Here is a 27,997-nt window from a genome sequence, read left to right as displayed (position 1 = left end):
ATTTATGAAATATGATGACGCAAAACACAAACTTGGGTCCCTTTGAAAGTTCCTTCGAGTTTCGTGGTTCAAATATCATTTATTCGAAAGTTGATTTTGAAAAAGCGTGTGGGGTCCACTCTACTGCGTTTTACCGGGATGCGGCGACCTGAACGTGGTTTATCTCTGCCCACAAAACTATAAAAATAAATTATTAAAAAGTTAAAATATAATTATTTACACATCTATACATATTATAAAAGAAATAATAGAGTATATAACTAATTTTAGTCTCTATTTTTTAGTAGATTATTATATCCTTCAAATATTTATACATATTATCAAAGGGATAGTAAAGTATGTAACCGTTTTTAGTCTCTATTTTTTAATAAATTATCATATCCTTCAAATATATAAAAAATTATATATTTTCTGAATAATTTCACACAATTTTTTAATATATTTACTATATATAATTATTAGAGACATGAAATGATTTAATGTTTCTAGTAAAATTATAAAAGAATTAAAATTTGAGTGATTTAACAAAAAATATATTATGGAAAAATTCCTAAAAGTTTTAATATTAAAATAAAAAATAAAAGAAACATATTTTAATGTTTGAATGTTTGAATGATAATTTTGGCACATTCCACCTACCCTACAAGGTAGTGACTACCACCAACTTTTTTCGACGTCGACACGTGAAATCAAATTCTGCTCTAGTTTCATCAAAATCCTGGATACAATGCCCCATGCATTTCTTAAAAACTCCGTCTAATATTACTCTCTTTTTTTTTAAATAATATTTTCAATTTTTAATGATTCATAAATTATGGTTGTTTTATTTTTTTATTTTCTGCTCTCAAAAAATAAAATAAATCAATTGGCATGACTCATTTTATCTCCTAGCTATAATTTTGTTCAAGCTAATAATGTTACATTAATTTAATAGTATAAAACAAGTTTTTTTTTTTCATGTTTGTTAGATTATTGAGAGAGTTTGGTTTTATGTTCAACGAGAGTATTCCTTAATAATAATAAAAAATAGTACGGTATAAAACAAGTCTCTTTCTAAATGATCAAAATTAGTATAAAACAAGTGCCGTAAAAAGAAAGTATAAGACAAGTTAAAATTTTAATTAAATTGTGATCAGGATTTTAATTAAATAGTAACGTACTTTAATTAATTTACAGAAATTAAATTAAAAAGCAATTTTGACTCTGTTACTTCGAGAATATATAAAAACTAAAATTTTTTTTTAGTAATAGTCATGTAGAAAGATTACGAAAAGTAATTACTGTAAGAGAATAACATTATTAGGGGTTAATTTTAGTAAAATGTAATCGAAACGTGAATGATAAATAACTAATAAAATTAGTTTTTAATTATTAATTTTATATAGGGCATCAATTATATTTATTAAATAAAAACTAAGATGAATTGCTTTAAAAAATAAATACAAAGATTAAGACTTCAAAACTTAAGAAGTAAATGTTACGATAAATGTTTTTCTGGTATATTAATAAATTCTAACGTGACTTATGAATCAAAATTAAAAGTAGTTTATAAAATTCAACTCAACTTATTTTTATAGTAAGTTAAGTTGTCTAATTTGACACCTTTAAGAAATGAAGACAAATAAGGGTTTTTTTTTTAGATCTCAGTTTAAATCTAACCAGTTAATTATAATTATATATATATATATATATATATATATATATATAAAATAAAATAATCAAGAGTATTGTTTTTACATTAATTAAAAGAAACGTGTGCATGTCTACTTTTAAACGTGATCATTGGTAAATTTTTCTATATTTTTCATGAAATATATATTTATTGAAATACTAGCACTATACAACATGTTCATTAATTAAAAAATATTACTCTAATTTCTTTATATATATATAATGTAACTATCATTTAATTTTACAAATTAAAATTAAAATTGATTAATTTAATTAGTTTCATGATGATTGATGAATTATATAATAGTCTTTGATATAAAAAAAATGTAACAATCTAATAAGTTATTATACTTATTATAGTTTAGTTACTAAACAACGAAAAATATCAAATACAAATTAATTATTTTTAGGTCCTCACGCAACAATTACCTTGTCATTTGTATAATAATCGTTTATATAAAAGATGTAATGATTTGATAGGTCGCTACATTTAATATAGTTCAGTTATTAAGCAACAAAAAATACCAAATGCAAATTGATTATTCTAAGATTCTTAGGCAACATTTATCTGGTCATTTATGTAATTTATACATGTATATAAAACAGTAAATAAAACAATTAAAATTATAAAATCCTTTTATAGGGTTACATACATACTCTTACACCATTTACATACATGTACATAAAATGACTCATAATCATCAATCAAATGTTTATACAACAAAATACTATATCAAAGTTACATGAACAAAATTAGGTCATCACCAACATGACACTCTGTCAACTAACCAAGTCATCTTGTTAATCTTGTATTATTTTTGTACATAATATGATTATTACAATTTCATCCACAAGAAACAACAAGGATAATCTTGTGAAAAGAAATCAACATACATTCACTACATTGGCTTACAACAATGCAACATAAACAACTTAATCAAGATTTAATGTAACTCTATATATCAACTTTTAACTTATAAACAACATCATTCTAACATCTCAACACTTTACAACATCACAACAATATCGTCATAACAACTTTAAACAACTAATACGTTTAAATTCATATATTAAGAGATATACAATTGAAGTGATTAAATCTTATAGAACCACAATATTTAACTTATCACAACTAAGTCGAGTATAAATAATGTTAAGTCTCATATAATGCAAAATATATAACTTAAATTAATTTTGTAGGTTTTGCCATTTAAATCATTAAGTGCAAAACATACATTGTTAAAAAAATGGAAGTAATAACTTTTTATTTTCTATAATTTATTTTGTCGCTCTTCATTTCTTTGTTGGTTACCCTACAGTGTACAAAAGCATAAATGAGTAGTGGTATTAAAAGAAATTGAGACACTTGTTTATGACAATACTTTCCACCGAAAGAAAGAAACCTCCCCCGGATACATCCATCGGTATTGTCGCCACTTGCTTCATGCACGTGTGCTCCGCTCTGCACGTGTGGATAAATAGCTTGAGTTTTTAGTTGGACGTTGAAACCAAAATCCTCACTAATTATTACACTATTAACAGATAATGGCAGCATCAATTAAATGCCCCACAACTTACAACTACAACTTTCCCCAAAACCCTTGCTTAACACTTAACACACACTACCCTAGCTGTCGCCACCACATTTTCCACCTTTAATTCTTTCACTACATCATTAAATTTATATTGTTGCATTATTTCTTCTTCAACAAATAATTATCCTACATGTTTTGACACGTGTAGTCACTAGTACTGACTACAATGACTTAACATATACCATCTATTAACTATAAAAAAAAAAACTATTAAGCATTAAGACGATCTTATATAGTTAATATTATATTTTTTCGCTTAAATATAATTTTAAGTTACTAAAGTATTTTGCAGTTATGTAAATCATATAACAATAAAACACTGCACCATATAAATGGCGAGCAAATCATATGAGTAAAAAAGGTCAAGGTGAAAGCAAAAGTTAAGCGTGCACCATTTAGGGATTAAGCTAAAATCACTATACACATTTATATTAAAGGGATGGCTTAGAGTTATAAGAAAGTTTGATTTATTCTCATTCTTCATCACTCTCGTTCCCATAGTTTTACTTAGTTTTATTTAATTATTTAGCAACATGTGTCGGTGATAAAAATTATTTTGAGGTTTTTAATTGAATAATATGTTTTTATAGATATTAATGAGCTGAAAATAAAATAGGGTTTGAGAAAGAAAAAAGAGTACTCTGTGTGTTTCAATGAAAATACGAGTCTTGAACTTTTATTTTCGTGAGTCCATGTCTTTCGATTAGGGTCGTCAGGATTTTAATATAGAGTAATTTCCTAAAACTTTTGATATTTAGTATATAGTTAAAGAAAATAACTCGACTCTAACTAAAGATACATATAAAACAAATAACATAACTAAGAACATACAGAAAACAAACAATATAATTGAAGTTGGTATTAATACAAAAACTACTTCTAACGACTACAATAATATACTTAATTTTAGAACATAAAATCAAACAACAAAACTAAACATTCATAGTTAATAAGAAAATCATATTAATTTAACCAATGTTGCACTCAATTTGAAAGCACGGTGGATAGTAACGATGGACTTATATATATAATAGGAGAATGTTGATCCGTATTAAGACATGGAAAAAGAGGAGAAAAATAAATAAGGTGGCCTACTTTCAACAAACTTGCGTTGTTATCATCCACATAATCATATGGTCACTCATCGCCCACCTATCCAATGTAACTCCATTATACCACAAAGGTGCCTCTATTTTTCAGCCATTCAACTTGCTTGGAATTGGACCTTTCCCTTCTCTCAACTTTTCCTATGAATTGATGGCAAATTACCAAATAATATGAAATCTCATCTTATTTAGATATTTTAAAATATTACAATATTATATTAGGTGAAAAGAGGAAAAAGTTAAAATGATCTATGAAATCATTCATGCTAAACTTTAGTATAACGAACGACTTAAAAATATCCAATGGTTGAAATATGTTCTTTTTCTTGAAAAATTAGCTAATTTTGATCTTCTTATTTATAAAAAAAAATATTTATTTTTTAGTCTCCATTTTTATGTAATCATTTTGTTTATTAAAATAATAAGTGATTATTTTAGGTGGGTTAGGGCAAGGCAACCTGCCAATCAATTTTTTTCAAAAAAATATTATGTAATATTTTTTTTAGTATATTATCACTTTTTATAATATTTAAAATAAATAGTATTAATTTTGATCATTCTAAACTTATGTTTGTTATTAATATATATATATATATATATATATATATATATATATATATATATATATATATATGCACATTAACTATATGTAAATAGTCTCGTTAGTTATTTTTATGAAATATTTTATTTTATTATTATGTCAAAATAAATTATTATTAAAAAAATAAGTTAATTTATTTGATTTTTACTAAATATATAAAGAAAATAATAAAAAAATATGGATTGATCTAATAGTAAACAAAGAGAGTTAGATTTTTTTTAACCCATTTTATTAAGTGCGATAGGACCGAACTCATTTTACCACCCCTTATTAAAAATGAAAAATGATAGAATATTATAATAATCATTTCTATGTTATGTGTTGTTTGATCTTTGTCTTTAACATTATTGAAGATATAATTTTGACTCAATAATAATAAGTTGTCTCTTAATTAAACAACTAATATTTACTTATATATAAATTAAACTTTAAATCTTTTTATAATATCTTTATTTTTGTGATAAAATAATATTATAATAAATGTTCGTGTTTTTTTTTTTGCTTATGTGTGAGTATGAGATGAGTTAAAAATATATTACAATAAATATTTGTATTTTTTGGTTAACTCGTTGAATTTGTCCTATTTTAGTGGATTGAGATAGTTTTTTTTTAATTCATTGGAATTATAATAACAATATAGGATTCGAATTTAGGATCATGTACATGTCTCTTAACACTAATTAAGTTAGGTTGAATTAGATAAATAAACTTATTAAATTTGTCAAATCAATAGATCTATCTAACAAAATTTTTTACAATAAAAACAAATTTATAGTGAGTTTATGTTAGATAAATATTTTTGTTTTATAATTTAATTTCCCTTTCTAACTACTTGTTTACATTGTATATAGAATAAAATTATATTATTTTAATCACATGTTTTACTAGTACATTTTATAAGTGTCTTTTTTCAAAAGTACAATTTTTTTTTACATTTTATTTGAGTTGTATTAGTTTAAATTAAGATTAATTTTCAAGCTTATAATTTGATTATAGAAATATATATTATTTTTTCTCTTTACATGAAAAAAAAAACTTCTCTAATGAATTTTATAAATAATAATAAACTTATAAATTAAAGTGATAATGTATATTAAAAACATTTAATTAATTTTTTGTTTTTTTTAATAATTTGGGTGGCTTGAAGGTAGACCAATTTATCAATCCACTATTTTTAACCAACTAACAAACTCTTTAACTTATTAAGTGAGGTGAGTTATATTCTTCAATCCTTTTCTTTTTGTGAGTCAATTCACTCCACTTCACTTTACATGAGTTGACTCACTCTCTTGCCCTTTCTTATTTTCACTAAACAAATACTATCTCAATTCAAATATATAAAAAAATAAATACTTAATTCGTTAATATCAATAAAAATAATTAAATTATTTAGTTGTAATTAATAATACTATTATTGAAGTTTTATTCTAAAAATACTCATAAAATAAATGGTGCAAGTGGAGATTATATTTAATAACACTACTCAAAAAAAATAAATTTTCAATTAATAAATACGACTTACGGTATTAGTTTTCCAATAATACATTTACTTTTATAGATAATGAATAGATGACTCATTGATAAATATATAATAAAAAAATATATAAATATATCTATTAATATATTAAAAATAAACTTACGTTTCATGCAACTAGAAGCAAAATAAAACTACATGATGTTATATATATATATAAGAAAAATTATTTTATTTCAGGAGTAAGTTTACCTAGATTTACTCTGTTAAATAACTTATATTTTCGCATCAAATTTCAATGATCTAATCATTAAATTTAAAGTTTTTAATTCATAAATCAAATTTCCAAATTTATAGAAAATTTGAAAATCATTTGATACTTCGTTTTATTAATTCAAAACAATGTATAAAATAATTTTATGATTATCCGTCAATTTGAATTAATGAAATAAATATTAAATAATTTTCAAATTTTCTAAAAATTTGTATATTTAAACTTTAAATTAAGCGGTTGGATCATTAAAATTTGATATAAAATATGAATTATTAAACGTAATAACTAATAAGTCTAGGTAGACTTACTTATGGAATAAAATGATCTCTCCTCTTTTTCTATCTTGATATATATATATATATATATATATATATATATATATATATATATATATATATATATATATATATATATATATATATATATATATATATATATATTTATTTATTTATGGAGTTAGTATCTACTTTAGTCTGTGAGTATCTTTTCTTGGTACCCGTAAAATTCCAGTATAGTTGACATCCATGATCCATGGTATTACATGAAACAACAATCACACAGAACAAAAACACCATTGTATATTCAGAGTAATTATTTGTCACAGAAACGAATATGCTGTTTGTCATCTCCGTAAGAGGTACCGTTGTATGTCGTTTTCATTTTTTTTTTAATTTATGTTCCTCGTGGCTTGAAGAACATTTTTACCACACAGAATTTTTTTATTTTACCACATTTATGCTCCTCCATTTAGTATTTGGATGATAATCATTTACCTCAAATCATAATAGTATAACTCTCTTCTATTTAATTCATAAAATAATAAAATTATATACATAACAATTCTTTAAATATCGAATATCTATTCTTTTAGTTAATGAGATATTTATTTCTGACGGGATTTAGTTAACGAGTTAGAAACCGATTTGATAACTTTTTTCAATATTTAAATGACTACCTATTATAAATTTTAATATTTAAAGAATTACTTATATCATTTTCTTACGTAAGAGCATTCAGAAGAGAAAATAATATTTTAGAAATGAAATCGAGAGTTTATTCAATATACATTGACTTCGATGATAAGAAATTGGTTAAGTAAAAAAAAAACTGATTAAAATTGGTCACAAAACGGGTTTAAAAATATTTAAAAGATTATTTTTGTTGGTTCTTATTTTTTTAAAATTATTTAAAATAGTTAAAGACTCGTGTAATATATAAATAAACTAGTAGTATTTAATTATTTATTACAGTATAATTTTTTTGTATCTTATAAGAGATGTAAAATGAAATTGAAAATGTTATTACATTAATTATATGAAATTGAAAAAATAGATTTGAGTATTTTGATGTAATAGATATAGTTGAATAGAGAAAACATAGGGAAAGAGTAGAAAGAAAGTGATGGGAGGAATTGTTTTGTTGTTACGCTGAAGGGCGTCTAAACCCAAACAGGAAACGGACAGGGGAGAGAATTTATGATTGAATCTCTGGGAAAACGGACATCAATCTCAAAGGAAGGATCTCACGGCTTCAAACACCTTTCATAACATCATACAGTGCCACTCAACCTTTTATTCGCCACGTGTCAATATACACTCACCACCACCACTATTTCCTTTCTCACCCCACCTCTAAATTTACACTAAATCTTACTTTAATTATATTATTTCTCAAATGGTATTTTTATTTTCTATCAACTTTAAATAAATTTTGTTTTAATTTTAAATTAATATTTAATTAATGCACAAGGTGATTAATATTTAAGTACGTAAGGAGTAGTTGTATGAATATTAAGTTATTAACCAAAACAATAAAAACGTGTTTTTGTCCTTAAATAATTGAAGAAATGGTATTAGTAAAAAAGCTAAAAATACGGGAATTGTGGAGACCCCACAGATTATGTGTGTGCTGTTTTGCGTATTTTTAATAATTTTGACAAGGTAAGAAAAATAGTTATTGAACAAGTCCAGTTGAGGGTAGTTAGGTAATATCCGGAGAAGTTGAGTTGATGTTGATGCACTTGCACACCCACCCTTTTTAAGGTCGCAGCAGAGATGAGTGTTTCCTCACGTTGCTTCCTTTGTTTTGCTTCGTGATCTGTGTTGAGAGTTGTGTTGTGTTGTGTTGTGTTCTTGCGTGCGCCAAATTGAGAGGGAGAGAGACTGAGGGAAGACAACTCAACACTAAACTTGCAACTTTTCTTACAATCTCTCTCTCTCTCTCTCTCTCTCTCTCGCCATCATGATCTCTTCAACCAGATGCGCTTTCCTGGTAATTTTAACAATCCACTGTCGCCAAAAATTTACTATATTTATGGGCTAAAAAAGATTTGATTTTTCCTCTGATTATCCTGAGATTTGGTGATTTGTTTATCTGGGTGGTGATAAATTATCTTCTTTTGTTGTGCAGAGCAACTCAGGGTTAGGTGGGTGTAGCAGCTTCTCCGATGCGCAGAAAAAGCGTTCAGGCCCTTTCAGGGTGGTGTGTATGACCCCAAGCAGCAGCAGCAGGTCCGGGGACAGAAACGGCAGCGTTGTGATGGAGACGCCGTTGAAAGAATTGAAAAAGGATTCCCCGGTGGCTGACGTCGACGACAACGCCATCTCCGCCGGTGGCCCTCAGGATGTCTACGGCGAGGATAGGGCAACGGAGGACCACTTTGTCACTCCTTGGAGTGTCTCTGTGGCTAGGTGAGACTCTTGATCTTCTGATTTTACCATTTCCATATTTTTTTTAGCCTTCACTTTGTCTTATTTTAGATTCAAATTGGGTGCTTCTCTGTGTCGGTTTCACTCCTTCAAATGGGGGTACCTGAGAATTGATTGAACAAATTTTGGTGTTTTGTTATGGATGAAACATACAGATTTATTTTTGTGTGTATATAGAGAGATCTTAAATAGGTGCGGTTTGGTTAGTTTATGTCGGCAAAGATTTTGGTTCTGTTTCAGCTTTATATCCTTGGAGTGCTGGTTAATTTGCATGATTTATGCATCTTTGTGTATCTTGTAGTTATTTGTTCATTTATTGTCTTTAGATTATGAACAGATTATACTGATGTAGCCTTGTTTTTTTTGACAGATTGAATCACTGATATGATTTATTATTATAAATATTACGAGTTCTGAATATGTCTATCTGTCTAGATTTTTTATTCCAGTGGCAGCTACACTCTCATAATAATACATATATATATATATATATATATATTTTTTATTTTTTGCTTTTTGGGGGTTGCATGCAAACATGTCCTCATTCGTATTATTTGTTTGCAACTTTGCATTCCCTTCACCTTTCTCTAACCATTGTGTTTGTTGAATGTTTATGTGCAATTATATTTTTTAATGGAGAAGATAATACTGTTCATGTTTATCTGCGACTTTCTGTACTATATGGCCAGAGAGAAGCATGTAGCCATTATGTGTATTCTTACTTAGATTATTCTCGGTCTGTAGTGGATATACATTGTTGAGGGATCCCCACTTCAACAAGGGGCTGGCCTTCACTGAAGACGAGAGGGATGCCCACTATCTGCGTGGACTTCTTCCCCCATCAGTTATTCCTCAAGAAACTCAGGTTAGTTATCTGACTAGAGTATTCTGAATACTTTATTTTTATTATTTTCGAAAGCAATTAGATTGCACAACATCAATTCTAATTTATTGCTACTTGACTGGGCAGGTGAAGAAAATGATCCAGCACGTACGCCAGTATCAAGTTCCGTTGCAGAAGTACATGGCAATGATGGATCTTCAGGTGTGGCCGTGTGTACAACTATGTTTAAGGAAAAAAATAACTTCTTTTGTATTAAAATATCTTGAGGGATGTTTCTTCTCACGGTTTGATTGGTAAATTATAGAATTGGACTAATGTTTTTACTTTGTTATGTTGGTGTGTTACAGGAGAGAAACGAACGTCTATTTTACAAGCTTCTTATTGATCACGTTGAAGAGTTACTCCCAGTTGTATATACTCCAACTGTGGGTGAAGCTTGCCAGAAATATGGCAGCATCTTTATGCGTCCTCAGGGTCTCTATATAAGTTTGAAAGAGAAGTGAGTTTGACTTTGATTTCTCTTTTATCCTCCTGAAATGCTTTGTAGGCAGTCACTGTTTGTATTGATCTTCTTGTTCCTTTGTCTCTTTATAAAAAGGGGGAAGATCCGTGAAGTATTAAGGAATTGGCCTGAGAAGAACATTCAAGTCATAGTCGTAACTGACGGAGAACGAATCTTGGGTCTTGGCGATCTTGGTTGTCAGGTAATTTCTATTATACGTGTTGACATTTAATATTTTTGATAGTTATATTGAATCACAAGATCTGATGCTGTAATCTCTCCTTTGTTAATCTTTGCTGAATTCTCAGGGTATGGGAATACCAGTGGGAAAACTTTCGTTATATACAGCACTTGGAGGAGTCCGCCCTTCAGCTGTAAGTATATTTGGCCCACGGTTAATCTATAAGTTCTGCCTGTGTTGTAAACTTGCAATGATCTGTTAATTTGTTAAAAGATGCAACTTTCATTTCTTACATCTCTTATAATGTTATCCTTTTCAGTGTTTGCCTATTACCATTGATGTGGGTACAAACAATGAGAAGCTGCTCAATGATGAATTATATATTGGGTTAAAGCAAAGACGAGCAACTGGGCAGGTTCGTGATTTGTTTTCCTTGACGAATCACATGGAAATAATCATTTTTAATTTCCTAATATGCCATGGTATTTATTTTGTTCCAACTTCTCTGATTCCAGGAATATGCTGAACTTATGCACGAATTCATGACAGCAGTTAAGCAAACTTATGGGGAAAAGGTCCTAATTCAGGTATTAAGCAGTGTTAAGAGACAATATTTATTGGCTTATTGGACTACAGTGTTTGCTAATCTCACTTTCTTGTTTTCTTTACCTGGTATGCCATGTATTTAGTTTGAAGACTTCGCAAACCACAATGCTTTTGATCTGCTTGAGAAGTATAGATCAACACATCTGGTTTTTAATGATGATATTCAGGTGAGAGATTCTTGTATACTGAATTCAGATACTATGTTAACTATACTTGTAACTTGGCCCTAATACCGTATCTACCTTGTTCCAGGGAACAGCATCTGTGGTCCTTGCTGGACTAGTTGCAGCTCTGAAATTGGTTGGGGGTAACTTGTCTGATCACAGATTCTTATTCCTTGGTGCTGGAGAGGTGAGTCTGTATAATGCTGGGATCTTGTGTTGTTCATTGTTTTGGTCTTACAGAAGGAAAGGGGTGTGTTTGATCACTTTAATTTAAATAGTAAAGATTAAAAAAGGGGTGGGGGAGGCGGGTTAGAGCATTAAACTATGCATTTTTTGGTCCAAGAGAATGGAACTACTTGACAGAGCTAGATTTTTCAAAGTCACTTTGAATGCAAACTGTTTCATCCATTTTATCCCTCTAGCTTAATTGTATAGTTTTGCGGTTGCAGGCTGGCACTGGAATAGCAGAACTCATAGCACTTGAAACATCAAAACAGGTAGCTGGCTACTTTTAGTGTTGTTACTTCATTTGAATTCTTTTTAGTGGAGGATGGTGACAAGGTTGAGATGTGAGCAATGCATAAATGTTCAAGATTTATTGAAAAACTACATTTGTGATGCAGACAAATGCCCCACTGGAGGAAGTGCGCAAGAATATTTGGTTGGTGGACTCAAAGGTTGTGTAATACCCAATTTAGCACCACCTGTATGAAGTAAATTGTCATTTTCCATCTGATTAATCTTTTATTCGTTCTTTTACAGGGATTGATTGTCAGTTCCCGCAAAGATTCACTCCAACATTTTAAGAAGCCTTGGGCTCACGAGCATGAACCTGTTAAAAATCTTGTAGATGCTGTTAATGTATGATTGATCTTCCTGTTCAATACACTCGTACACAGAAGTTTCAATGTTCTAACATTTTTCAATGTTATTATTTCAGCAAATTAAGCCAACAGTGTTGATTGGAACATCGGGACAAGGAAGAACTTTTACTAAAGAGGTGATTGAGGCTATGGCTTCTATTAACAAGGTACCATTGCAACCTATTTATCTACCTAGTACCTACCATGAATTTCACGTTCATAAAAGCTGAGCAATTTTTTGTTATATGGTCATCTTTGCAGAGACCTATTATTCTTTCTCTTTCCAACCCAACGTCACAGTCAGAATGTACTGCTGAAGAAGCTTACAAGTGGAGCCAGGTAAACACAAGCAACTCGTATTTTTGCATTACAATCCAAGCTTTCATTATGTTATACTGCTACAGAGTCAATTTTTGTTAATTAGTATTTGACCAATACTAACTATTTTATTTTGTTCCCTTGTTCTTGTGCATCACCATCAGGGACGTGCCATTTTTGCAAGTGGTAGTCCATTTCCTCCAGTTGAGTACGAGGGAAAAATGTTTGTGCCTGGCCAGGTATAAGCCCTTGAAATTTTAACCAAACATTAAAACTTTCACGTGTAAAATAAGGTCTAATTTTGGATGTTTTGCTTCTTTGTTCAACAGGCCAATAATGCATACATATTTCCTGGATTCGGTCTCGGTTTGATAATGTCTGGAACCATTCGTGTGCATGATGACCTGCTTCTTGCTGCCTGTAAGTGCACAAAAGACTTGCATTTTATTATCCATATGATGTGATTTGGAGTCAATAGGTTTTATAAGCAACATGGTTTATAAGTGATTACTGATAGTGATATGTCATCATTATTTGATGGAACAGCTGAGGCTTTGGCTGCACAAGTGAGCCAAGAGAACTTTGATAAGGGACTCATATTCCCACCATTCACCAACATCAGAAAGATTTCAGCACACATTGCTGCCAATGTTGCTGCTAAGGCTTATGAGCTTGGTAAGCTCTTTGTCTAATCTATTGGAGGTTTTACCTTTTACGGTTGCACATTTTGAAGCTTTTTTTTTCTCATAAATTGTTTACATTTTTTTCTCAGGATTGGCCACTCGCCTTCCCCAACCCAAAGATTTGGTGAAGTTTGCTGAGAGCTGTATGTATACCCCTGCCTACAGAAGCTACCGGTGAAGTGATAGTAGTTCTGTTTTCTTTTTCTTTTACTTTTATCATAAAATCATTTTATTGTCGATTTTTTTATTTATTTTTTCTCTCTTGTTGTTGATGTTCGGTTCATGTAAGTTATTGGGTGGGGGGTTAGTAGGTTAGGACGGTGCTGGTAGTAGTGGTAGTTGGACTAAAAGGTAGCTTCAAGTTCTGTTCTGCTATCAATGTTATGTGACGGTAATCAAAATTAGAAAAGAAAGCATTTCTAAAGTCCGCATTTATTAATTCTTGCAAGTAATTATCTGATCAATCTTTTTTTGGCTAATATTCTTTTGACACTCCCAACAATGGAAATACCTGTTTAACGCTATTTTCTTCCTTCTCTGTCTATTTCATCATTCCTCTTTATCTTTTTCTCACCTATCGGATGGCCCATGGAGACTAGACTAGGGTGTTCAAAGAGAAATTGCGTAAAAAACAAGAATAAACCAAATCAAACGCATGTGATGCACCATCCTAAGTTGCCACTACTATCCATTCTTGATGAATCACCTCATAATAAACAACTGGGAGGAGCCTTGGACTTATTTGCATGATAAAAAGAAAATGGCTCACGGGAATGATATTTTCAACTTCCGAATTTGTCTTTATCCGCTTTTTTTTTTAATTATATTTTATGGTATGATAATGGAGTATAACTCCTTCCAAGGTTGGCTTTTATAGGAGTGAAGTAGTCCTTTCGGTTGAAGCTTCATCCAATGGTGATTGAACCGTAGTTTAAGTTACAATGCGGTGATCAAATTGAAGTGTTTTGATAAAGAACTTGTCTAGTGTAGTGTCAAATTACTTTTATTCTCCTTGTCTAGTGTGCAACTGTTGTAATCAATAGGGAACGCTAGCTCCATATAAATGTTGAGTTTTTTTTTTTATATATTTAAAAAGAAATGTACTTTTTGTATGAAAAAATAGCTATTGAATTCATTTCTTTGTAAATGGTTTCTCTAAAGTTGGGCCATCTTAAGTTCTTTCTCCTTTCCAAAGTCTATTGAACCAATACATTATTTGGGCCCAAACAATAATAGAAGGCAAGCTGAAGTTTTACATTTTTTTAGAAATGTTTTCTTATGTAAATCTTTTATTTATACCTTGTTTAATATTTATTATATTATGGTTATTATTATGGGAAAGCTTATTTATAAAATCATTCGACTTTACTCTATTTAATTTAATCAGATTCACTTTAAATTCATTTAATAATAGCTGACATTTTTCCTGAAGTTAAAGTTAGCCGTTTCTAGTTTGTAGAAATGTTTTATATTTATATTACTGCTTTTTTAATTTTTTTACGAATAATTAAAAATTGGTACATTGTTTTTACTTTGTCTTTTTATATATAGTTTCAACTTTCAAGTAATTGTACAGAAAGCTTTAAAGTTTGGTGCGTTAGTTTCTATTTTCATTTAATTAAAAATAAAAACTATCACACTTTTTGAACTTTGATTTTTATAGTTTAAAATATTTATACAGAAGAGTAAAAAGAATAGGAAATATTATTTTTATAATTTATTGTATAAATTTTTAAAAAAATTATAATTATACGAAACAAGATATGTAATAAAATTCCACAGATAAAAGTTGAGTGGAATTATGTTTTCTGGATGAGATAATGAGATTGTGAGGAGCAGAGTAGAAAATGGTTGGGTTTTGGAGGCGTTGATTGGGTCCAAATGAGTCTTTTTCAGAAGAAAAGTATATTAATGTGCATCGAGCTTTCATAATTTGACCTTTCTTAGTCAAACAAAATATTATGTTACCTATGCCATCGTAGTTCGTAGATATGCTTTAGCTTCATACAGATATTTTTTGTCATGTGGAAAATAAGGAATTATTCCACTCCTCATTTTTTCTATCTAAGGACAGACAAGTATCCATCCATATATATAATTGCAGTTTCTGTCTCTTTCTACTCCATTAATAGTCATACATGAAATGATCCCAACCCACTACCCTATTTCAAAGCACTCTCTCATATTTTTTATGTATTACAAGAAAATAACACAAGGAGGTGCATGTGGGTAACATGAGTACGTAGAAACTCTAAATAAATCTGCCCCCTCAAAGACTTATAGTACATATAAGAGTACTACAATTTTTAAAATTGATCGTATGATTTAAATAAAAGGAAAATAAATGTTCCTAAACTAAACACATAAAAGTATTTATTACCATTTTACAAAAATAAACATTGTATTTAACCTATACTCTTCAAATATTTCTTAATATACAAATAGCAGTAGTGGATGCCCCAAAATATGAGGAGACAGTGGCGGGTGAAGTGTGAAAACTTACACGAATGTTTGACTAAGATGGATACATACATTAATTGGATGTTTCGTGGTTTACCACTTTATTTTCAATCTAAGGTCTGGTGTTATTAGACATTTTACTAATTTGGTTTAACCGATTAAATCCATTGTAGGTAGTCTATGTTTTAATCTTGTTTTTTTTATTATTATTTATTATATATTCATTTTACTCATTTATGAAAACATGACCAACTTTATATAAAATATGTGTTTCGCGTGACATTTGAAAAGTTTAATTATAAAAATATCTATAATTATTAATGTATATTTTATGACTCCCTTAATGTTGATTTAAGATTTTTTTTTCCAATGTAAGAACCTAAATTGAGTTTTTATTTTACTTGACGTGAGTTTCATAATCAACCCACTTTATTCCCTTATTGTTATAAGAAATTAATTTTTGTCTAAACAATTCGTAATTTAAAGAGACTAATAATTGACTTTAATTTTATATGGTCATATTTTTCTTTAATTTAAACTTTTTATTTTAAAAATAAAATACTTTCAATTTAATCATGTCGTTTATAACATTCCATCATTATAACTTATAAAATTTTAGTTATTATTAAGATAATTTTGCAAACATATTTAAAATGAACATAGTAGTAAATAATTAATTTAAGGAAGTAGCGGTGTGTTAAAAAGAAAATAAGAATATTTGGGGTCAACCCCGCGTTTGTCACTATCTGGATTCTGGGAAATGGAAAGAGCGCGTTTTAAGTTTTAATTCACTCGCATAGCATCTCAGACCAATTTTGGTTTCGATTCAATGCGTGTGAGGTAAGAAATCATAGCTGTCATGCGTCAAAATTATACACCCTCTATTATGTCGTTCTTTTTTTTTTTTTTAAATAAAATTATTCTTTTTATTTTAAAATTTAACATAATACTGGATCCACATATATCAATCAAAGTAGTTAAATTTATTAATTATTATTTGATGTTATATTTTAAAATTTTATTTAAAAAATATCATTAAATTAAATAGTGTAACTGTGTTAGAGATACTTATACTATATTTAATGATATTTCTCAAAAGTTAATGAATAATTTTGTTTAATCAACATACATAATTTATAGTATTAGTTGTCTAATAAATACATTCACTTTTATAAAAAAGAAAATAAGTAAATACTGTTAATATACTCATTAGAAATTAAAAATATAAAAAAATATATTAATTAATACATTTAAAATTAAGTAGACTCATATGTTTTATAATTAGAACCAAAATCACTTTTGTATCTTATATATAGCTAGAATCGGAGACCATGTTAATTATTAATTTTCTTTTTATTCATGGGTTTGTCTAATTTCTATTATTAAAATATGTAATTTTTTATTTTTTTTAAAGCAACTTCTATCAAATTTTTAAATAATTATTTTTTTAAAAGTATTTATTAAGTATTTTTTAATATTTAAGTTATATATATATATATATTATAATTTTCATTCATGTATTAAAAGATATACATATTTATTAGGCTTAAATATGTTTTTTGTCTCTCAAATTTAAGGTAAATTTATTTTTATCCCTCAAATTTAAAATTGAGTATTTATTCTTAAATTACACTTTCAATTATTTTATAATATGTAATATTTTTTAAAGAAATTTGCTACTGCTTTCATCTTCTTTTTTTATATATCATTTTTGTCTATTTTTTTTAAAGGATGTATCTAATACTATATTATTTATTCTAATAAATATATTAACTTTATTTATTATATTAAAATATACCCTATGTTTATTATTTTAATATGATATAAAATGATGCAGCATAAAAATTAATAGAAATAGAAGAAGGTTAAAGTCATTGTATGCTTACTGTATGGAAATATTAAAATTAAGTTGATTTTTTCTAAACATTTTATTATAAATATATTTTAACATTATTGAGTTGTTAAGCATCGGTATGTTAAGCATAATTGATGCGATTTGATCTTTATATTCATTGACTCGGGTAATGTATATAAATGATGTATGTTGAGATGTTGATGTTGAGAATGCTATAGACATTAAAACATGTTAATTGACTTAGGACTAGATGAAAGAATGTTAATTTGAAAGTTGAATATCCCATGTAGGGAATATTGGTGTGCCATTCTAGGAGGCTAGTTGTTGAAAACCCTTATTGAGTAAGTGTGAAACTCTGAGAGTGAATTTATTAAGTCTTGTCTAGATCCTTAATCAATGTCGAATACAAAATATGAAGTTGAGGCCTACAATCCTTAATTAATTATTAGGAAGGTTGTGTGATTTATTGAGGATAGTTAGTGAATTAATTTCTTAAGTGACTTGGTAATGCATATCAAGATTGTGGTACGTTTATACCCAATTATACTAGTCCTGATAGTGGAACCAAACTTTTTTAATGTAAGTAATGACACTCGAGAAATCAAACAATAAGGATTGATATCCCAATTTGACTATCGATCTAGCAGACTCACGAGACGTGACAATGATTGAGTTAGTTTAGCAGGATAAAGTTACTTAAATTACTTAGGTGCAATAAGAGACATGTGTAGGTGAATGTGTGATGATACATTAGTTGATGTATTTGCATGTGATGTGGGGTTGTTTGATGTTGTTTATATGCATTGGATAAATACATTGTTGTATGGTATGATTACGATGAATGTTTGAATTACTTGGATGTTAAGCTTTGAAACATGTTGATATTTTTTTGAATTGGTAAATGTTGTAAACCATAGAGTGTTATTCTTTATTTTCACATTGATGTTAAGTGATATATGTTTTCTTCCTATATTTTTATTTCTTTTGAAATTTAGTTTACTCTAATATTTTTTTTTTGAATGGATTGATGATATTCATAAATTTTTCATGGAGTCATATATTGATGACATGTAATTAGTTACTACTTTAAAAGATAATTTGTATAAATATTGTTTAATTCATAATTTAAAATATATATTTCTACTTATATATATATATATATATGATGAAAATATATAATTTTAAGTAGTTTTCCTTACTTGTGATAAATGATGTAAGTGTGGTGAGTGGTGAGCAAGGGTCATGGATAGAATTTCGATTTTCATAACAGGCTTGATATTCTTTTGTGTTGATAAAAGAATTAAGGTAATCTCAGATTTATAGAAGTTAGAATCGAAGATAATGTATAATATGATGGGGGCAGGGAAAAGGTGTAAGATAAGAAAGAGTTGGTATAATATCCTCAAGGTCATAGACTCCTACGAATTTGTGTATAATTAATTAAATACAAGTCTGCAAAGCTTAACCTTTCCTTGGAGCGGCGTTTGGCAATTGAAAAACGTGCACGTGACACGTGTCCGTACAAAATTACAAATGATATCACATTTTTTTATCTTGTGGATAATATTGTTTACTTATGATGATTATAATTATTTGGATGATGAGCAATCTATGACTATGTCTTGTCGAGTGAATGAATCTGACGCCATACTTTACCTTGCTTTTTCAAACTGCAAACTGCAAACTGCAAACCAACCTTTTCTTTTATTATTGGAACAATGTACCTCAACTTATTTTATCTAATTTTTTAGTAGAAACTGTCCAACGACAAAATAATAAGAAACCATATAATAATTATCCGAAAACGAAGATGAAACCATCTGATTTAAGGAAATGTTTATTTATTTTTAAATATTGTTTTATTTCATTTTAATTTTTTATTTTTTATTCATATTATTTTTACTGTTTCAAAAAAATTTAAAACAAAACAAAAGTGATATGATATTTTATAACTAAATGATACAATACAAAATAAAAACAAAAAAAGTTTCCCATAATAGATATAGACGAACCTCGATATTAATAGGAAGAAATAAAGTTATATTTTAAAAATATTTTCTATAATTAAATAAAAGAAAATATATTATTATTATTATTATTTTCATATTTAACATTTTTTTTAAAGTAAATTGTTGATTTGAATGGTAATATACTCGATTTCTTGATCATAAATTTAAGTGTTATGCGTAAAAATAACGTGGTTAAAAAAATTATTTTATTGAAATATTATAAAATATTTATTTATTTATGAAATTATTTTAAATTTAAATTTAATTCAAAATAATTAATTTAATAATTATAAATTTAAAATTTTAATTAATATTAATTTTAATAAAATATAATAATTTTATTGTTATAATTTTAAATGACCACATATTTTAAAATTAATTATTTTTAATTTATATAATAAATTATAGTCAGAATAATTAATATCCCTTTATATAAATATTGTTATCATTATTTATTTGATTTATTTTTAATAAAAACTTTGTCGGTTAATATTTAATTGTATTGTTTCGAGAATTTAAATCAATTTAGATTCAAGATTTATGAAGAAGAATTTAAAGAAGTTATGATGTGTATGGCAGATGATGCAAAGCTAGTGGCACGTGAAACCACCAAAGACACTGACGGAGTTGAGCTTGAATGTCACCCATGGGTTGAGTCTGGTCAACGGATGCTGATTGTGGGAAAGAGAGGTTTCTTGCATCAATTATGGATAAGCTCTTTCTTTTTTGGCCCTCTTGATGGAATTTATTCATCCATTTTCTTAATAAATACTTTATATTAATAATATTATTATTTTATATATATTTTACCATGCAATAACAATGTATGATAAATACATAGATATTTTATAAAGAAAACAAAAATGTAAGATGCATCAATCCAAAATCACATCAAACAAGTCTAACTTAGTAAGTTAAACATGATACATTAGTGCTTGAATCTCACACAAAAACACACACATATATATATATATAATATTTATTAGATTTGATAATAATTATGATACTTTATAAGTCAAAGTCATACAAACATGATTTTATTTAATTAATAGTTTATAAAATTTTACACCAGCAAATCATACCTATTAAAATCTATTATCAATATATTATAATTAAATAGTATTATAATTTCAAAAGTAAATAAAGCTAAAGATTTGTTTGATTTCCTTTTTATTTTTTGGTTTTAAAAATGTTTTATAAAATTATTTTACACTAGTTAATATTCAAATTTTTTTTATCCAAAATTTATTACATTTTAAAAATTATCTATAAAACAAGCCTTTTAAACATTAAGAAAAGTGATTCAATTACTTCACAATTAATTTTCAATAATTTATAGTTTATATTATATTTTAACAATATAATTGTTAAATTATTTTTTTAATTAATATATAATTTAGTACTTTATTTTTTTATAGAAATTTTTAATTAAGTCTAATATTTTTTTATTATTTTTTTTTGTAATATAATCCATAAACTTAAACATTCACTTATAATTCATGAAATTTCATAAAATATTCTTAATACATATAGATAATAACATTGAATAATAATTTAATATAATTATTCAAATACGTGATTATTAAAAATATTTTATTAAATTTTACATATTGTAAATGAATTTTTATTCACATGAACTAAATTATAAAAACATACAAAAAATAATTAAATTACAAATTCATTTAATTTAGAAACTTGATCGTAAATTTTGAAAAAATTCATAGACCGAGTAGTATATTATAGGGTGTTCACAAAACTATTTAAAACTAAACTTTTTAAATAATTAAACTAAAGTAAACTAAAATAAACTAAATTATTTTTTAATAGTTTAAACCAAACTATTACTTTTAGTGTAGTTTATAAAGCTAAACTATTAAAATTAATAGTTCAGTTCACTAAAATCAAATACAAGCACTGATTCACGGAGACTACCACGTTCATCGTACGGACTCGCGGAAACGTAAGGTATTCTGTTCGGACTGAAGCACTGAAGTACATTCAAGGAAACCAAATGCCATGGTAGCCAGTTAATACGAAGGAGTAGGAGATTTTGTAGGTAACAGTGCTCTCACACCCACAGGATGCAAATATTACCAATTGATTCTATTTCTATCTCATTACTGACAACATGCCTTTATTATTTTCCAAAAGCAAATAATAAATTACATATTAGCATTAAAGCTAAGGGATTGATGTCAATGTAATATTTGTTTTGTATTTCAAATTATTTTAAATTTAATTTATAATTAATATTAATGATTTGGTAACTCAATTTAAAAATATTGATTTTAAATTTATTTTTTTAATGTAGTTTAATTTAGTTTATAATTAATAAATTTAATTTATAATTAATAATAATTTAATTTAATTGATATTATAGTTTAGTTCAAATTCTTAGAACTATAGTGCACTAATTTAGATAATAGTTTAGTTTAGTTTAGTCAATATTTATTTTAGTTCAATTTAGTTTAGTGAACTATTTATTATAGTTTAGTTTAGTTTTCTTCTAGTTTAATTTAGTTTAGCAATTTGAACACCCTAGTATATTAAATTTAAATAAATTAAGTATAATTTTTATAAAGTTTAAAAATTATTTGATAATTTATTATATTAATTAAAATTAATGTTTATTTATAAAAAATATTATGTATTAAATTTTTTCGTGAGAGATTATATGTTAATTTAAATTAATATAAATGTGTTTAACGAATTAAAAAATATAATTAATTAATTTGATTAAAATTGGTATGTAATGAGAAAAGGGAAATATTCGTTTTGGATTAGGTGAAGAAATAAAGCAATGTGACGTAAAGTAGGTGGGGCCAGCATCTATTCCACGTGTCCGTATTTGTAGAGTTCTAATCTCATCCAAACACGTCTAAGGCTCTAAATCACTTCACTACAATCAAACACACCACTCACTACCATCCATTCCCGATAATTGCGCAATTTTCTTTTATATACCATCATCTAATATTTTAATTATTTCATCATCATAATAATAATATTCAAAATTCATATTTAATGAATTTACAATGTAAAACTTTTTCATCAACTGTAAAAAAACAGAATTAAAAAACAAATTGAACATCTATTTTATTTAATTTTAATATGTTGTTTTGATAAATATTTTTATACTTTTTCTTTTATTGTTATACTTTTTTATTAATATATTGAATTGAGTAATTTTTTTAATAATAATTAACATTTTAGAGTTTAGAGAGATTTGAGATGCTCAATAAATAAATTTTCTAAAATATTGTCAAATAAAATTAGATTTAGAACTAAAAATATATTTGAAAGAATAAATAATAAATAAAATAACATATTCAATAAATAAAAGTATAATGAGATACGTCGTTCAATCAGTAATAATAATTATTAAAAATGTTCTTATTTAAGAAATCTTCTAAAGAACATTTTTTAAAGGAAAAAAAATCATAAAAATACTTTTATTAAAAAAAATGTACTTTCTTTTACAGCTTAAAAAATTGTTCTTAAAAAAAATGATATTATTATTTGTAATTTATAACGTGAAAGTAAATAATAAAGTCACGGATGAATCAAAACTAAACATCCATTAATAATTGGTTAATCTTACATATAGTGACTGTGAAAAAGGAAATCCTTATCCATAGATAAAATGACAGATTTTAAAAGATATATGGATATGGGTAACGAGAATACATAGGAGTATCATTTTGGTGATTTTTTTTTATTAAAATCATTCAATGATTATTAAAAGAGTAGAACATCATTGACTTGTCTCATAATAACTAATACCACTAGTGTTTTATTAAAATAAACAATTTTGAAAAATTCAATTATATAATAAAAATTAATTAAAATTAGTTGATAAGTATATGTAGGAGGGATAGATATATACTCATAAAGTTTGTATCCGTTTTCACTTTTCACTCTTATAACCATCTTTTTCATAACTTGTTTCATAATCAAAATAAAAAATACGATAACATATTATTTTATGAATTAACAAAATAGCGTAAATATGTGTTTAGATTATTTGTGACAAGTCAACATTTAAATTACTAATTAATTTTACAATTAACTATATAAAATAACTTTTATGTTCGAAGATATTTAATAAAAGTTACTTTAAGATATGTTTTTTTAAAAATTATATAAATGAGTCAAATTTCATGTAATAAAAAATTACAGGCATGCATAGCATAACTTATATTTAAAAATGATTAAAAAATAGGACAATTTTTTTTAATTATAAATTTCAAGTTTTTTTATTATTTATCTTTAAAAACTATTTAATTATCATGTATGTAAAAAGTTAACGTGCTCCATTATATTAGGAAAAACGTGTTTGTTTTCAAAACAGAATCAAGAAAAAACATTTTTTTTTATCATTTGTTTTGTTTTGCTTAATAACCAAACACTTGGAAGGTATCCATATATTCACCAAATGCTCATTGCTTGCGATATTTATATATAAATAAAGTTATTCCAGCTGCATGCAGCCATGCCTGCAATATTCTTATTTTTTCAATAAAAAATATAGTGGTACAATAAAATGATAAATTGTTGACATGAATATCTTTTGTTTGTCTATCTATATTTCATCATATATTATTTTTATTAATGATAGAAAGAGATGAAAAGAAATAATGATATAAAAATTAATATAGGCGCATTATTTGATTGATCCATCCAAACTTTTCCTCAGGCATGTCTGGGAATGGAGAACTCGGGCGAGTCATGCCGTGGTGGACTCGGTGGAAGAAGGAGAAAAACAATGACATGTATAGAAATTAGGACCTTAAATTCTCTTATACGGATAATATAAATGGAAAGTATAGATGTATTAAATAGGTGTTTAGAAGTTATAGAATTAAAATAAAAATTAAATATTGATAATAATAATAATAAAAAAAAAGAATTGAAAGAAAAAAAAGGAGGAAGGAGCGATAGAGCGCGTTCCACTAAGATAAAATTAGAATCCCAGATATAACCTCGGGGATATTCCAAAAAGGCGGAATTATCCAACGGCATGTTTATTATGGTTTTACTTTAATTAACCACACAACACAACACAACACAAACACAACACAAGACAACACAACACACATGTACTATTGTTTCTCTATCCAATTCCATCCATATTTTCATTTGCATCTGGTTCCCTAGACCGAGTCAGGCGGCGGAGGATCGGCATGACTCGGCGGTGCTCTCACTGCAGCAACAACGGGCACAACTCCCGCACCTGCCCGTCGCGTGGGAGCAGCGGCGTCAAGCTCTTCGGCGTTAGGCTCACCGATGGATCAATCATTAAGAAGAGCGCCAGCATGGGAAATCTCAACCACCTCCATTCCCTCGCCTCCTCTCCCAATCCAAGCTCTCCCTCCTCCGACCCGCCGCACGATTACTTGTCCGATGACCCCGCCCATGCCTCCACCTTCGCTAACCGCCGCGCTCAAAGAAAAAAAGGTTCTCTCTGTTCACCATTTCCTGCTCTTCATAAATACCATTTTTTTTATTTTTCTCTTCAACCTTTTTGCCTTCTGTCTTGGTATTCTGTATTTTGGTTTTCTCTTTCACATTTTACTTTTACACAACTTCATCCTGCTGTCTAATTGCCTCTCATAATGTCCTCTGCTTCATGGTTAATTTGGATCAACGCGAATCATTTTCTTTTATCATATGGTATTGCTGTATTTGGGCACTTGGGAGCTCATGGCATGGATTTTTACACAGGACTTGGAAATTTTTAGTGCTATTCTGCGTATTGCTGTTGCATATTTCTTCATTTTTTTTTTTGTAAATGCGGTAAATATTAGATACTAGTACATGTTAATCATGATTAGCTCACACCTTAATATACAGAGTTGGTGTGGGAATTAATTATTGTGTTTGGCTTTAAGGTAGACAGAATCATGACTTCTGGATTTTATCCCCGTCTCAAAGTGGTGATACTCGAATGCTTTATTAGTTTACTAGAAAAATTATACAGGGCTTGTCCGAGATATTTTCAAATGTCAACTTACAATCAATTGGTGTTATCTTATTTATTTATATTTGTTTTTTTTTTCCTGAAATTGTTAATTCCAATTTTACCTGCATCATTTCTTTCTTAATAATTGTTGTAAACTTGTAAATGCATTAAATTACATGACAATGTGTTTTTAACTTAATGGAATGTGTTAGCAAATATTTATTCTGCCCAATTTTGTTGATTATTTGCTGTATATTCTAAGTTGCAAGTGTATAGCATTTTTTTGGCAGAGCCACGGCATACGATGTATTAGTTTGATATTTTGTTTGCCATGGTTTAATTTGGTGCCATTTCTAGGGAATCAATTGCATGAAAACTTTGACTCTTGCAACAAAGATATTTGCCTATCTGGGTTTTAATTCCATTAAGTCATACTTATTACCCAACCTAGAATTGTTGCTTCCTTGTGTCATAGTCTCTCAACTGTTTTGCATTTAACAAATCTCTCAAGGATAATAATAGTCGTGTATTGGATCATTGTTTTTTCTCAAGAACAGCTGACTCATTAAACAGGCTGAGTATTCTTTTGTCTCTGGTGGTTGGATTACTTAATTCAATGTTTTTTTTGTTTGTTTTAGGTGTTCCATGGACTGAAGAAGAACATCGGTTGTTCCTAATTGGTCTCCAGAAGCTGGGCAAAGGAGACTGGCGTGGGATAGCGCGTAATTTTGTTGTATCAAGGACTCCTACTCAGGTAGCAAGTCATGCCCAGAAGTATTTTATCCGGCAGAGTCATGCTACCAGGAGAAAGAGACGTTCCAGCCTTTTTGACATGGTTCCAGATGTGGTTGGTTTTCTTTCATCATATCTAATTGATCATGCATAAATCCTTATGTCTACTTGTGTAATAAAATAGGAAATTGGTGTCGTCCTTGCTTGTGCACGAGCACCAAGTTTCTTGTTGACAAACATGTCATGTCGTGTTTTAAAAACACCACGGTGTTTTTGGCTTGAATATCATGATATGATGGCACCTTGACTGTGTTGGACTTCCTGACATTGGTTTTTGCTTTAGATAAACTTTTCTATTACTGTGACTCAATCACAGAAACCTGTATTTGCTAATGAAAGCAAATGGGATCATCCTTTTTGTAGCTGGATGTTGACTATGAGTTTTTTAGTCACAAGTAAACGTAGTAGTAGTTTTCCTCTGCTTTTTCCCCTCTAGCTAACTGCTTCTTTCCTTTTGATCCTTTGTCAGTCTTCAGATCCACCTTCAGTGCCAGAAGAACAAGTACTGCTTCCACCTTCCGAGAACTCACAACCAAGCAATGGGAAATCACAACCTTCATTGAATCTCTCCCTCAAATCAGAATTTGAACCCATGGAAACTACTTCTCAAGAAAATGTGGAAGAGACCAATGAAACTATGGTGGGATCAAACGGACTGACACCAATGGCTCCTCCATTCTTCCCTGCTTATTTACCTGTTCCATTTCCCATGTGGCCATCGACTGCGGCTTCCTTTGAAGAAGTTAAGGGAGGAGAGACATCCCATCATCAGGTCCACAGGCCAATCCCAGTCATTCCCAAGGAACCTGTCAATGTTGACGAACTAGTGGGAATGTCTCATCTTAGCATTGGGGAATCACAGGTACGTGATAGAGAGCCTTCCCCACTATCCTTAAAGTTGTTAGGAGAGCCCTCAAGGCAGTCAGCATTCCATGCAAATACTCCAGTTAGTGGTTCGGAGTTAAACAGGGGCAAGAACAGTGCAATTCAAGCGGTTTGAGGTTTAAAGTTTTGGTGAAGACAGCAGCAGCAATTACGGCTTCTTTTGGTCATCTTTTCATTTGTACTATCATATATAATTTTTTTCCTCTGAGCCCCCTAGTGTTTAATTTTCCTATTAGTAGCAAGTTATAATGTGCTATGTAGCTCAGGATAGATAAATTCTTGGCAAATATTTATTCTTTCTAACTGTAAACAAATGAAGCTTAAATAATCAAATATCACCCATAGGTCCATGTTCCTCTGGGTTTGATTATATGGAGCTTTGGAAAAGATTTTCAATATATACTTATAGGAAAATAAAATATTTATCAACTTATTAATGACTAA

The 27,997-nt window shown here is 28.1% G+C and overlaps 2 protein-coding genes across 2 annotated transcripts; both read left to right on the top strand.

Moving 5' to 3' along the window:
* The first annotated feature begins 8,773 nt into the window (after positions 1-8,773).
* On the top strand, positions 8,774-14,029 carry LOC109808063 (NADP-dependent malic enzyme). The gene is made up of 20 exons (XM_020370882.3): positions 8,774-8,992; positions 9,131-9,411; positions 10,174-10,294; positions 10,400-10,474; positions 10,621-10,772; positions 10,872-10,977; positions 11,084-11,149; positions 11,276-11,371; positions 11,472-11,543; positions 11,646-11,729; positions 11,815-11,913; positions 12,176-12,223; positions 12,350-12,403; positions 12,489-12,587; positions 12,667-12,756; positions 12,851-12,928; positions 13,072-13,146; positions 13,237-13,327; positions 13,454-13,582; positions 13,680-14,029. The coding sequence occupies exons 1-20, from the start codon at positions 8,963-8,965 to the stop codon at positions 13,766-13,768; spliced, it is 1,935 nt and encodes a 644-aa protein (XP_020226471.2). The 5' UTR covers positions 8,774-8,962; the 3' UTR covers positions 13,769-14,029.
* A 10,930-nt stretch (positions 14,030-24,959) lies between these two features.
* Positions 24,960-27,997, top strand: LOC109809051 (Homeodomain-like superfamily protein). Its single transcript, XM_020372271.3, has 3 exons — positions 24,960-25,371; positions 26,515-26,723; positions 27,138-27,997. Exons 1-3 carry the CDS (start codon positions 25,098-25,100, stop codon positions 27,666-27,668), a joined length of 1,014 nt encoding a protein of 337 aa, XP_020227860.1. The 5' UTR covers positions 24,960-25,097; the 3' UTR covers positions 27,669-27,997.

The sequence above is a fragment of the Cajanus cajan genome, chromosome 10 (assembly GCF_000230855.2).
Source record: "Cajanus cajan strain Asha chromosome 10, NIPB_CcT2T_4, whole genome shotgun sequence".
NCBI classification, from domain to species: Eukaryota; Viridiplantae; Streptophyta; class Magnoliopsida; order Fabales; family Fabaceae; genus Cajanus; species Cajanus cajan.
The sequence above is the reverse complement of the archived record's forward strand: the minus strand, read 5'-3'. Positions and strand labels throughout refer to the sequence as shown.